The sequence below is a fragment of the Mesoplodon bidens genome, assembly GCF_964165515.1.
Source record: "Mesoplodon bidens genome assembly, chromosome: 8".
NCBI lineage: Eukaryota > Metazoa > Chordata > Mammalia > Artiodactyla > Ziphiidae > Mesoplodon > Mesoplodon bidens.
Genome location: NC_138165.1, coordinates 21,062,730 through 21,076,071, shown reverse-complemented (window position 1 = coordinate 21,076,071; position 13,342 = coordinate 21,062,730). Strand labels below are relative to the sequence as shown.

The 13,342-nt window shown below is 43.9% G+C and overlaps 1 protein-coding gene across 1 annotated transcript in view; it reads right to left on the bottom strand.

The window, feature by feature from the left end:
- Positions 1-3,287: 3,287 nt before the first annotated feature.
- Positions 3,288-13,342, bottom strand: part of LOC308621301 (titin) — a 299,757-nt gene continuing 289,702 nt past the window's right edge. Inside the window, exons 320-325 of the mRNA XM_081241746.1 lie at positions 7,677-13,297; positions 7,392-7,548; positions 5,946-6,637; positions 5,696-5,849; positions 4,856-5,158; positions 3,288-4,712 (exon numbers count right to left, since the gene is read on the bottom strand). Coding sequence (XP_081097872.1) covers positions 4,414-4,712; positions 4,856-5,158; positions 5,696-5,849; positions 5,946-6,637; positions 7,392-7,548; positions 7,677-13,297 — 7,226 coding nt within the window. The 3' untranslated portion in view covers positions 3,288-4,413. The remainder of the gene's footprint in view (positions 4,713-4,855; positions 5,159-5,695; positions 5,850-5,945; positions 6,638-7,391; positions 7,549-7,676; positions 13,298-13,342) is intronic.

Here is a 13,342-nt window from a genome sequence, read left to right as displayed (position 1 = left end):
AGTAGCCCCCGCTCGCCGCAACTAGAGAAAGCCTGCGTGCAGCAACGAAGACCCAACGCAGCCACACACACACACAAAATCGATGGGCCAATCTATTTTCTTTTTTTAAAATAAATATATTTATTTTATTTATTTTTGGCTGCATTGGGTTTTCTCTAGTTGCGGCGAGCGGGGGCTACACTTCGTTGCAGTGCGCGGGCTTCTCATTGCAGTGGCTTCTCTTGTGGAGCACGGGCTCTAGGCACGTGGGCTTCAGTAGTTGTGGCTCGTGGGCTCTGGAGTGCAGCAGGCTCAGTAGTTGTGATGCAAGGGCTTAGTTGCTCCGCGGCACGTGGGATCTTTGTGGACCAGGGCTCAAACCTGTGTCCCCTGCGTTGGCAAGCGGATTCTCAACCACTGCGCCACCAGGAAAGGGTGGCCAATCTGTCTTGCAAAAGTCTTTCTATTTACCTAGCAGACACTGTTTTCTCTTATTACAAGGAAACTAGGTTTTCTCTGCCCGATTTTCTTAAAATTACATTTGGGGCTGAATAAACAAATACAAATTACTTTGTTTTCCTGGAGCACAATCATAAAACATTATTCTTGAAGAATAATGTCTCACCATGGAGACTGTCAATTTAACCTGGCTGTTTTACTGGCTGTTTCTGATTTACCTACCTCCCTACCTCTAGATGGTTCATCTATATAATTGGCTACTACTGGTTAGAGATAATAAATTCATCTTTTGAGAAACTCTACCAAAACACGTCTTTTAAAGATGTGCTGTCTCATGCCCATCTTGTCTAGTGTTATGGGTTGAGCTGTGTACCCCTCCCCACAGATATGTTGGGGTCCTAAACCCCAGTACCTCAGGATGTGACCTTGTTTGGAGATAGTCTTTACACAGATAATAAAATAAGGTAAAATTAGTGTGAAACCTAATCCAATATTGCTGATGTCCTTCTAAACAGGGGATATTTGTACCCACACATGCATGCAGGGAGAATGCTAGGTGGACAGGTGGCCATCTACGAGTCAGAGAGGCCTGGAACAGATCCTTCCTTAACAAGTCTCAGAAGGAACCAGTCCTGTTGACACTTTCATTTAGGACTCCTAGCCTCCTCCCCGCCGCCCCCCAAGGGTTGTGGTACTTTGTTCTAGCAGCCCTAGCAAAATAATACATCTGGTGATTACAGGTGAGGTCTGTGTTACACCCCCTCTAAAATGTTGTTCTGGTCCCTAACTTCGATGTTTTGCATGGTGGTCTCTAATATAATACTGATTGCTGGTGTTTATTGGGTGCTGTGGCAGCACTGCTCTAAGAGTCTCACACGTAGTAATTTGTTTAATCCTCACAAAACCTGTGAGGTTGATGCTGTTATTCCCATCTTATGGGTGAGAACATCAAGGGATACAGAAGGTCAGTAATTACTCCAGGTGACACAAGTTAGCAAATAGCAGATCCTGGATTTGGGTTGGTACTCTGGGTTTTGAGTGCGCATATGTAATTCCTACACTATGCCGCTTATGAGTGTAGCCAAGTGGGGGCTTTATAAAATAGACAGGAAGGATTCAGCAGAAAGAGGGGCAGGAACAGAGTGAAGATTACTCATAGGTTTTGTGGATTGGAGGGTTGAACCAGGAAGAAGGCGTCTGCTTGCTGCTCTCTGGCGCCCCCTGCCGACAGGGGGGAGAGACAAGGTGGTCTGAACCGGAAATGCAAAGCTGCTGGGAAGGCACTCCTGGGGCTGTTGGAGGTGGGGTGGGATTGACAGGAATCCCCGCCCACCCTACGCGGGGGAGCGCCGTTATTGGAGGCGCTCTCAAAGGGAGGCTTGCTGGTAAACCGGGGAAGGGGTGCTTGTAGTTCCAGCCGAAGGGCCTCTGAGGGACTTCCCAGGGTCCTCCCTACGGAGTCCTCTCACGTGTGACCCCTTGGCCACGCCCTGCCGCTCTCAGAGGCGTGGGCTTCTGCTACTGGTTGAAAAGAAGTCAGGCCTCTCGGCTTGGCGTGGATTTCCTTCCCGGGATAGATCTTAGCCCCTCCCCTTTCTCCCAGGCCCAAAATGGATCTCTGGATTTGGGAGCTGCAGCTACAGTTCCTTAAGCTTCAGAATTCTGAGCAGCACGGACTGCGCCTCAGCCACGGATAGGACTCCTTAGAACATGAGCCTGTCAGGGCTGGGAGTCGTCCTCAGGAATCCCTGCCTCTCTCGTTTTAAGGTAAGAACTGGCATTTCAAGTTTTTAGATGGTGTAGTGGGTGCTGTCCGTACCTCCCAGATCCAGGTGATGTGTACCCGGCCCAGTTTCTTGTGTATTGGCTGTTTAGCTGCCCTAGTCTGCAGAGATTGCTCTGGCCAAGGGGTGCCCCTCACCCCGGAGGTTATTTCCCTCTTCCCGCCCCCGCTCCCACAAGCCCCCAGCCTGTAGGCACTAAGTGGCAGATAAGCGGGTACAGAAGGTCAGCGCCTTTGCTCCCAGGTGGAACCAACTCTGGTGCAATTTATGCTCCCTGTGGGATGCGGCTGAAGCTCCCGCGGAGACCACAGTCTTGCTTAGCTTTCTTCCTCTACTCTGCTTCCCTCACTTCCTTTTTCCTGAGAGCAGTCCCTCAAAAAATTACTTATACTAGAGTCTAGTCTTAGGCTCTGCTTTTAGGGAATCTGACTTAAGACAGAATACTTGCTGAATAAATTAACGAAAACCCAAGATCTTCTTTGGGCGAGTAAGAATTGACAGTGCATTTGCTTCAGCTTTGGCCGCTTGTACTTACATTTAGGGGGTAATTTAGGCAAAGAATCAACTTTATAGGTTTACAATTAGGATTATCTAATTGAGGTGGATAAATACAGATTTTTCTGGTGCTAGATATTTTATTATGAAGTTGTTTTGAAAAGCCTAGTAGGACTATACCATTTAAAACGAGTTCTTTAGCTTTGAAGACTTCTGTCTCAGTTTGGAGCTGCAGTAGTCAGTAATGAATTCAGTTGCACAATTGATCATTTTCCCTGAAATTGTCATATTCTTTTCTATACTCCTTGAGGGACAGGGTCTATTTCATCTTGCTCATCTTTGCCTTGCTGTCTGGCACAAAATATCGTGAATTATAGATGTTCAATATCTCTGGATTTAACGATTCAGCTCCCATAAAAATATTTTTCTTGATAATAAGTTTAGAAGATTTGATCTATTATTTTGGGGGATTTTTGTTAACTTTTGGGGGTAACTTTATCCATGAGAATCATATCCATGCTTTAAAAAAATTGTGGAATTCATTCAACATGGTGATTTAAATACTTGCTATGAAGAACTTGAATTGCTCCTTCTTATCTATGATCATTTCTGTGATTTGCAAAGGCACATACCTCCCCAACCCCAGAATTTTACAGAAAACAACCAGTCACAAATTTTGAGGTGCAGATAGCTTGCTTTATTTTGTTGTTACTATCTCAAGGAGGTCCAACAATTATAACTAACAATTGAATTTAAACCTGCATGAAAAGAACTACATCAAATTGATATTTTGGGCAGTTAGTAATATTTTGTTGTTTTTAATTTAACGACAGCTTTATTTTGTTGTTGTTGTTCTTTATTTTTTGCTGTGGCTCATTGCTTAGTTGCCCCGGTTTCTCTGGTGTAATTTAAATTTAGAGCTACCACACGAAGGCGTTGGCTGCACCCCGGGACCTCCAAGAGTTGGCACTGCTCTGGCATAGGAACGCATGAACAGCTTGGTTAAATGAGGGGATGGCCAGGTGATGTTGCTTTTCCAAGCTACCCAGGCACTCTCTATGGTCAGAGACAGTGTGAAATGAGCGAACAAAGTGTTGGCCGTTGCACTTTGCTCTGGTAATATTTAAGTCATCATTTTGAGGGTGACATCATCAGAGAAAATGTAAGACGTTAAAGTGTTGCTTACAGGAGGGTAAATGCAAACATCACCAATGCCTTACATTTCTGATTCAGTAAGTATTGGTGCACATATCAGGTGACGTGCACAGCATCAAGTCGGTGGATAGGACATCTTCAATGGGGAATTTCTCGACCCATTGAGGCATACTTAGACATCAACATTATGTTGAGGCACAAAGATTGATTAAGTGTTGAGCAGGGTATTCGTTCCATAAGAAACTTTCTCCTACCAACAGTTAGTTTCAACAGTTACATTGTAAAATGTCATAAAACAAATGGTACAAAACTTTATAACCGTTAATTCGGCTATATACAGTATGTACATGTCACTAGAAAATGTATAATCTTCTTAGGTCAACAATTAAGAAAAGATTGAAATGCATATTTTTGAACTTTGACTCATTTAGGTTGATACAAAACTACATTTTTTAAAAAGTATTTACAGATCAGAAAGATTAGTCTATGTGAATCGTTCAGGAAAGGTTAAGAATGTCTGAATATGAGAGCACAGGCCCTCTTAAATGGATCGAATATTTATATTCACAGTAGCAGAGTCAGATCCAAATTCATTCTCTAAGCTCAGGGTATAAAGTCCACCATCTTGTTTCTGTACGTCCATGATGATCAGAGTTGTCAGGTCATCTGTGTTTTCAGTATGGAATCTCCCTTGCTGTTCTTGATTCTGAATTTTTCTTCCACCATGGCACCATGTTATTTCTGGGGTAGGCTCACCCGTAAAAGCGCAGGCTACTGTTAAAACTTTGCCCTCGTCAATGCTGATGTCAGAGGGAAGAGCTTCAATTTTAGGTGGAATTCCTTTATGGAACAACAACAACAAAAAAGTTTTAGGATCACTGAAAATATAACAATTTGCTTTCTACTGAATTGTGTGTACTAAGGACTCTACCATGCTACTAGGCTTGTCTACCTCTACCTCTACCAGTAATTTGATTGCTCACCTCTTAGGCCTGCTTTAAGCATCCTACTAGTTGAGCTTTCCAGTTGTGTCATACTAGATTTTCCCATAAAACTGCTGGAACTCATTCCTACAAAAGACTCTTGCATGGAGGACATGCTTTGGGCAGACATGCTTGCAAATTTCATTTCGGTCATGCTGCTAGCACTGCTGCTGCTGAAACTGCTGAAGGAGGCCTCCTGCTTAGAGGCAGACATTTGGACTGACTGAGACGAGAAGCTTCCTTGCAAGCTCGTGTCACCACTTGTCCTCAATACTACCTCTCTGGGAGGTTCTTCAACTAGAGCTGTGGAGCATAGCAGATACACAGTGAACACCAATGTCATCTGGTTAATTGGTGACATCTGACACTGACTTACAGAAATGGAACACTTAGACACACACACAGAAACGCAACACAAACAATTTGCTGTGGAAGCATAAGCAAATACATACATACAGTTGTCAAGAGCTAGCTCAGTGTCTCCCAGAAACGAATCCTTATATTTCTATCATTACATTACATGCAGGTGCTAGAATCACTAGGAGAAAAATGATTAGTCATACAGAAAATAATTTTTATATTGTGCATTCTGAAAATACATGTAATAGGACAGTTGGTAGCTTTGCTTTGAAAGTTAACTTATCCATGTTTCTGTCTCACTGTAAAGAAACGTTGACCGTTAAGAATGAATTCACACAGGAGGCCTGTGTCTCTTACACATGGAACTTAATGAGGCTCCGGAGAGTTTGCTGGGCTCAGAAGACAAAAGCAAAAAACAAACAAAAAAACTCAGATCTAAGGGCCTTAAGCAAGTAAGGAAAATGGTAAAGATATACTTACGAAGGACCGTTAAGGAAGCAGTAGCTGAACATTGGCCATGGAAATTTTTGGCCTTAATTGTGTATTTCCCACTATCACTTACTGAGGCATTTCGGATTTCAAGAGAATACACATTTCTGGAGCGACTTACGCTGATATTTGAAGAAACAGAAATCTAAAAAGAAGAGAAAAAAAGGGTTTCTTTGAGCTCTTCAGGAGTAGAGGGAGTATTTAAAGTTTTCTTCAGTAATATATTCATAACTCAACTTACTGGCAGGTTGTTTTTAAACCATTCGATTTCAGGCGATGGCTCACCACTGATTTCACAAGAAAAGAGAACATTTTGCCCTTCGTTAACATTTTGAGATCTGGGCTGGGAGATGAAGGCTGGAGCATCTGAGAGTTCTTTGCTCAGGGTCAGATCATACTGACACTTGATGATTCCTTGGCTGGTTTTGCCAATGCAGGTGAGGATCCCTTCATCTTTGTGACCAGCCTGCTTGATGGTCAGCGTCTGGTCGCTGCCTGAGACGCCATATCTGTACTCCTCGGAGTTACTGAGCTCTACCCCATTCAATACCCATTTCACATCAGTGGCACCAGCAATGTTGGCTTTTAAAGTCACTTTCTGACCATCAGGTATACTCATCTGAGTAGAATATGCTTTAATCTCGGCCTGAGTTCTGATTTCTTCTGATGCCTGTGATGTTTTAGTGATTTCCTCATGGACAATGGATTTTTCCAGGGAGGTCGCTTCTGATTTCTTGGCTTTTTCGGAAATCAGAACTGTTGAAGCTTCCTCCTTGAGGACCAGCTTCTCTGGAGATTTAACCTCTGACATCTTGGTTTCTTCAGAAATTAGGGCTTTTTTGGAAATTTCTTCTTGGACAGCTGCCTTCTTCTGGGATGTACTTTTGGAGGTCTTTTGTGTAGATACTTTCTGTATCTCAGTGTCTTTTACAGCTGAAAAAGAAAGCTCTATAAGGCAAACTGAATTGGAAAGAGGCCCCACCCTCTTCTCTTGTGGATTCTGTAAGTGAATAGTATACAAAGAAAAAATATTAACTTAACACATGCAGTGTAGGTAATACCTAACTCTTTCTCAGTCCCAATCTTGGAAAGTTGTCATGCATGACTTTGGAGATCAGTGTAATGATTATTTAAACTAAACTAAACAGAAGAATGATTTTTACGACTTAAGGGAAAAAAAAGTTTTGAAAAGAATAGTTGAAGGATTTAGGAGATGGGTGGATTTAGGAGATTTTGAGTAATTAAAACAATTGAATTATGTTTTAGAAGACTGAGATGAAAGCAAACTAATTTTTATTGGGAAAACTGATACAGTTCTTTCATTAACTTTCCACTGCTTTAGAAAATTAGCAAGAGTGAAGTTTTAGGGAAGAAGTGCCATTTTGTATAATCACCTGATGTTCTTCTTAAATGTTCCTGGGAGCAGTAATCTTATATAATCTCTATGGAATCTTATATAACACCACATACAATTAGACACTTAATAAATATAAAAGTATATGCTAACTTCAAATATGTGTATTTGTACATTTGTGTACAAATGGTATTCTGTAACTTGGTAAAACAGTTTTATTTTAATACTTTGTGTGTGTGTGTGTGTGTGTGTGTGTGTGTAAGGAATAGTGTTTAGAAATGTTTCCTTCATATTGTTTTCTGAAAACTATTGGTAAGAATAAAACCAACCTACCTTTTATTGTTAATTTGCAGCTAGAGGACACAGATCCAGCTGAATTTTTTATTGTACAAGTATAAAGTCCACCGTCAGAAGTATCAGTCTTATGAATTTCTAGGAAGAATCCTCCTTTGTCTTCAGAGAGTTTATATTTACCTCCTTGTGTTATAGCCTGTAGAATGCACGTGAATTGAGTTTTAAAAAGTGATCTAATTTTAAACTTTCTTTGGGAGATGGGGAAGAGGGAAGAGGTTAGTTGTTTTAGAAGATAAGATTAAGGATCATTTAAGAACTGGTTACCTTTCCATCCTTTGTCCAGATGACAGTCGGCTGGGGTTCTCCAGTAGCTTTAACTGCAAATTTAGTGACACTGTCTGAAGAAATAGTTGTATCCTGCAGCCCAGTAACAATTACTGGTTTTGTGGAAACTGGTTCAGGAGCTTTTGGTTCAGTTTTCTTGGTTTCTGTTGGCTCAGCAGTTTTCTGAGCTGCTTTCTTGGTTTCTGATATGCTTGAAACTTCCTCATGGATATTCTTAAAGGCTTGTCCCACAAATTGGAAGTTAGTTTTGGAAGTTCCACCTTCACCAGAAATCTCACAAACATATTCTCCACAATCAGATTCAGTGAGGTTATGGATTTTGAGCTCATAGGTACCATCTGCCGAACAATGAAACTGGAAATGCCCATTTTCCTTCAGTTTCTTATCATCTTTATACCAGGTGACCTCTTTTGCACACAGTACAGTACTTTCGACCACACAGGTCAGCTTTGCTATATCTTTAGAAGCTTCTGCTTTCAAGGACTGAATTATCTTGGGTGGGGCAGTGACTGGCAGCTGCTGAACCTTTTCTGTTGGTGTGGGTTTTATCTCTGTGGGTGATACAGCTTTTGGGTGAGAAGTCACCGGTTCTGGGGATTTCACTTGTTTTGGAGACTTGACTCCTTCTGGGGATTTTACCCGAGGCTCTGGGGATTTGACTTTCGGTGGTGATGTCAGGGCCTTTTCAGTAACCCTGGCCTTTTGAATGGTCAGAGTAAACTGTGCCTCTTGCTTCCCTTCGCTGTTCTCTACCACCACGCTGTAGTTGCCCTCATCCGAAGCCTGGACTGAAGAGATCGCAAAGGTTGATTTGTACTTTGTGGTGGTCACTTGGTGGCGGGCGGAAGTGCTTATGACTTGTCCCCTACGCAGCCATGTCACAGTCGGTACCGGCTCACCATCTGTATCGCAAGAAAACCTTGCAGAGTCGCCTTCATACACCGTTATGGACCTTGGCTTCGTGAGAATTCTTGCTGCCAAAGTCGTCTTGATCTTCCTGTGTGTGGATTTTTCTTCCAGCGACTTTTCTTCGACGGCAGCACTTTTCATTTCTGCAGATGCATGGTGTTCATATGATGAGAGACTTTCCCTTGTCTCTGTCATCTCTGATTTCATTTCCCTGACGGAAGAGGAAGCTTCCATCTCAGATGTTTTCTTAAATGATGAAACCGCATATGCCTCTGTTCTCGTCAGCTCAGGGAAAACAGATCGGGGGACCTCTTCGTCTCTGCGCTGGGAAGCATAGGTGGTGTAATCCCCTCCCGTGACGTCCAGGGTTGCATAGTCAGAAGCCTCACCTTTGTAGTTGGTGCACACGGCACGGTATGTTCCGCTGTCATCAATATGACAGTCCAGAATTTCCAGGGTCAGGACCCCACTAGTGTTGGTGTAATGAATCTTACTGCTCTCTTGGAGTTCTACACCGTTGTGGTACCATTTGACCTCGGCAGTTGGCTTAGACTGAACATTTAAGATAAAACGTGTATTTTGGCCGCACGGTACCCTGTGGGAGCGCATCCTCAGTGTGATTCGAGGCATGTGGTCCAGTGTAAAAGGCTGCTGACTCAAAACCTCATACTTCCTTTCTGATGTCTTCTGAGTTTTTAAAGCAGCTTTCATGGACTCGTACCTGGAAAAGATATCAAATCTTGCCGACCTCTCAAATCTTGACAGTGAACGCTCACTAGACACAGGGCTGGGGGAACGTGGGCGAGTCCTCTCTGGGGTAGGAGACCTTCTTTCTACGTCATCTTCATATTCATATTCCTTAGCTGGCTGTGGCCGCGGCCGGATCAGCTCGGACACCGGCCTCATCAACTCGATGTAGGTCGGAGACAGGGAGCGCCGGCGTCTCAGCAGCCTGGACACCGAGGAGGAAGTGTCTCTCTGAGCGTGTTTGGAGCTCTCATATTCTTCCTCAATTTCCGTTATTTCAGTCACTTCTCTCTGGCGTCTTGATTTCTTTCTAGATTTTTCCTCCTTCGCCATGTGGTCCAGCTCGCTTTTGTATTCCGAGAGGCGCAGGGTGGTGGTGACTGGACGCAGCAGCTCTTGGTCCTCTCTCTCGGCCATGATCCTCTGCCGCTGCCTGGGCTGCCTGTGCCAGGCGCGGGCGTGCCGCTCCTGCAGCTCTGCGTAACTCGTGCTGGTCTCCGCCTTCGTTGGGATGTGATACGTTGAGTATCTGAAGTCTTTTCTTGCTTCCTCCACCTTGACGTGAGCTTGTGGGGAAGGGTAACGCAGACTCGAAAGCTCAAAACGTGGAGGGCTCCGGCTTGGGGGTGAGGCTGAAAAACCCAGTTCCAGCTCTTCTTCAAGACGCAGCCTCTCTTCCTCTGTTCTCTTCATTGCCAGGTAGTCGTCAATGGGCAGGAGTAATTCTTCATCCGAGATGTCACCGAGAGAACGTCTCCTGGGTCTGTAATAAAAGTAATAATCAGGGGAAGGTGTACGCTGGCGGGCTGGTCTCACCATTTCAAGGTCGTCTTGGGACAGTTTGGGAATCCTCCACTTGGGTCTGTATTGATCGGTGATGCGTGGAAGAGGCATCACATAGAACTGTTCCCATCTTGAAAGGCGGATGCGCTTGGGTCTTTTCTGTACAACTCTGTCCATCTTCCCAGGCATTTCAAATTGATCGCGTATCTTTTTGTACCATTTCATGTCAGACATGGGCACAAACTGCTTAATGTGTTGGTCTTCTTCTATGGCGGCCGGTTTGTACTTGCGTGGCTCTGGTACTTCGTAAGGCATGCGGAGTTTTCTCTCCTCCTTCTTTTCTTCTGCCTCAAGTTGGTATTCCCCTTTTACAGTCTTGGTGCTGACGGCTGGTTTGTAAAGGATGGCAGCTTCTCTCAGTGCCTCCTGGGCGACCTGTGTCAGTGGCACAGTCTCAGTTCCGGAAAGAATTTCAGCCATTCTTAGCGTCTTGTCAATTTGCCTCTGTACGTGTCGTTCGCGCTCCTCCTTAGTCTTGAACTCCTGTTTGACGTACCTCAGGCGTTCCACTTGTAGGTGAGCCTGGCAGCTGGTGGATCCAGCAGTGTTTGTGGCTGTGACTCTGTAGTAACCCGTGTCTTCAGGCAAAGTATCCCTGATATGAAGAGCATAATAATCCAAGCCTTCGTGGATAATTTCAATGTTAGGCCCGAGGGACAGTGGCCGACCGTCTTTCTCCCATTTTAATGTTGGCGGGGGGATGCCGGACACCCTGATCTCAAAGCAGACACTTTGGCCTTCTTGGCATTCTGCGTTTGCCAGTAGCCGTTTGAACATGGGTCTTAGGGTGGTACCTGCTGGAGGTGGGTGTGGGGTCACAGTCAGCTTTGCTTTGCAGCTGTCTTCACCATATTTGTTTCTTGCGACAACAGTGTATTCGGCAGCATCATCCATAGTTACACTGTTGATTGTTAATTGGTAAAGACCCTTGTCAGACTCAAATGTGTACTTCTTATCATCATCACCTGGTTTGATTTTCTGACCTGATTTATACCATGTTACTCGAGGCTCTGGGTGGACAGTTATAGTTACTCCAAACCGGACATTTTCACCCACATAAACTGTCCTGTTATAGAGAGGCAGTGTGAATTCTGGTGGCCTTTCCAGGAGTCTCATGGTATCTGTTCTGCGCTTAATTTTCTTTATGGTTCTACGGCAGTAATAGTCGTAAACTTCTCTCACACCTTTAACAAACAGCTCTGCATAAGAACTGTCTTCCCCGTAGTCATTGACTACTTTGCATCTGTAGGTACCGTCATCGAATTTGGTAATGTCTTTGACATACATGGTGGCCACTCCATCATCATAGGTGATTTCATATTTCTCACTGTTCTCCAGCTGTCTGACACCAAAGTACCAAGTCACTTGGGTAGACTGATCGTAATTTTCAATTTTGCATATGTATTTGACATATCCTCCTTCTTCAACGACTGCATGCATTATCTGCCCAGAAATGGGGCCAATTTCAATGGATGCCACTTTAACTTTAGCAATGCTCACTCCCTTCTGAGATCGAATTGCACCACCACAGGAGATCCTGGCTGCAGACACAACCAAGTCGAGGTCTTTCTTGATCAGGGTGTGGTAGTAACGTCGGTGTTTCAGTGTCCTGATCACTTTAGTACTGACTCTTTCTATCTTCTGCTTCAGCCATGGGTGCTGGAGAGCCTCAGATGCTGTCATGCGAGATTTTCTCTCTTTCACTAACAGCCGGTCAACAAAGTCCATGGCTTCAAGGCTGATCTCTTGGAATGCTTCTTCATCAAAGGTATATTCAGCATTCATGATGTTCTCAATTACCTGTTGGTTAGTTTCAGCCAGGAATGGATTGATACCACTCAACAGCACATACACGAGTGTTCCGAGTGACCACATGTCTGTGGCTGTGCTGACAACATCATGCTGGTGGACTTCAGGTGCATAGTATTCAGGGGCAGTGAACAGAAGCCTAAAGTTGTCCCCTGGCTTCAGCTGACGGGCCTGACCGAATTCTATGATTTTAATGGTGGAGCTCCTTCTTGTTTGGTAAATGATATTTTCTGGTCTAATGTCAAAGTGTCCAATATTATGACTGTGTAAGAACTCAAGTGCTTCGCAGACCTGGCGAACATAGCTTACAATTTCTCTCTCATTAAGTTCAAAAGCACTTGTGTTAATGCGTTCAAATATGTCAAGTCCTGATATGAACTCAAAGATCATAACTAATTCTTCCATGCTTTCAAATGATTCATGGAGGTATAAGGTATTTCGGTGCCTAGCGATGTTTAGAATGGAAATTTCTTTCTTTACCAAAACCTGATCAGTCCCTTTGACTTTAACAAATTTGGCCATGTATGTCTTCTTTGAGGATGTTTCAACACAACGGTGGACAATTCCAAACTGACCACGCCCAAGATCTTCAGCAATCATATATTTATCATAGAGTTCCTTGGTTGAAGAGTGAGATGCTTTGGTCATAGAAACTTCCCTGGTTTCATCAACCTCTTCATCATAGTTCATAGCTCTGGTCTTATCTTCTTTGGTTATGGTTGGTTCTGAAGGCTCAGAAGGCTTGCTCACGCCAAATTTATTTTCCGCTATTATACGGAACCGGTAACTTGTTTTTCCAAATAAGTTGATCACGGTATAGTGTGTTTCTCGGGCCTGTCCTACGCGGATCCATCTTTCTGCAGTGGTCGCACATTTTTCAACAATGTAGTTGGTGATTTTGCTGCCACCATCAGAAGCTGGCTCAGTCCATGTTAAGTTGACAGAATCTCGTGAGACGTCACTAACTTTGACTCCTCTGGGTGGGTCGGGAACATCGGCCACGTCCAGTTCAACTGTCTTCTGATCAATTCCAAACCTGTTTTTAGCACAGACCACATAGAAACCAGCATCTTTTCTCTCCACTCCATTGGGGAAAACAAGTGATGTGAAAGATCTTGTGACAATAACTTGGTAGTGGCCATTGTTGTTGATGAGATCTTGTCCTTTCTGCCAGGTGATCACTGGGGCTGGTTTGCCACTGAATGGGATCTTGATGCTAATTACCTCACCTCGGAGAGCGTGGACTGCTCCCATGCCTTCAAGATTTTTAGGCAAGTGTATCTTGGCTGGAACTGTATCAGAATAAAAGAAGGAAGAATATAATTTAGCAATTCCCA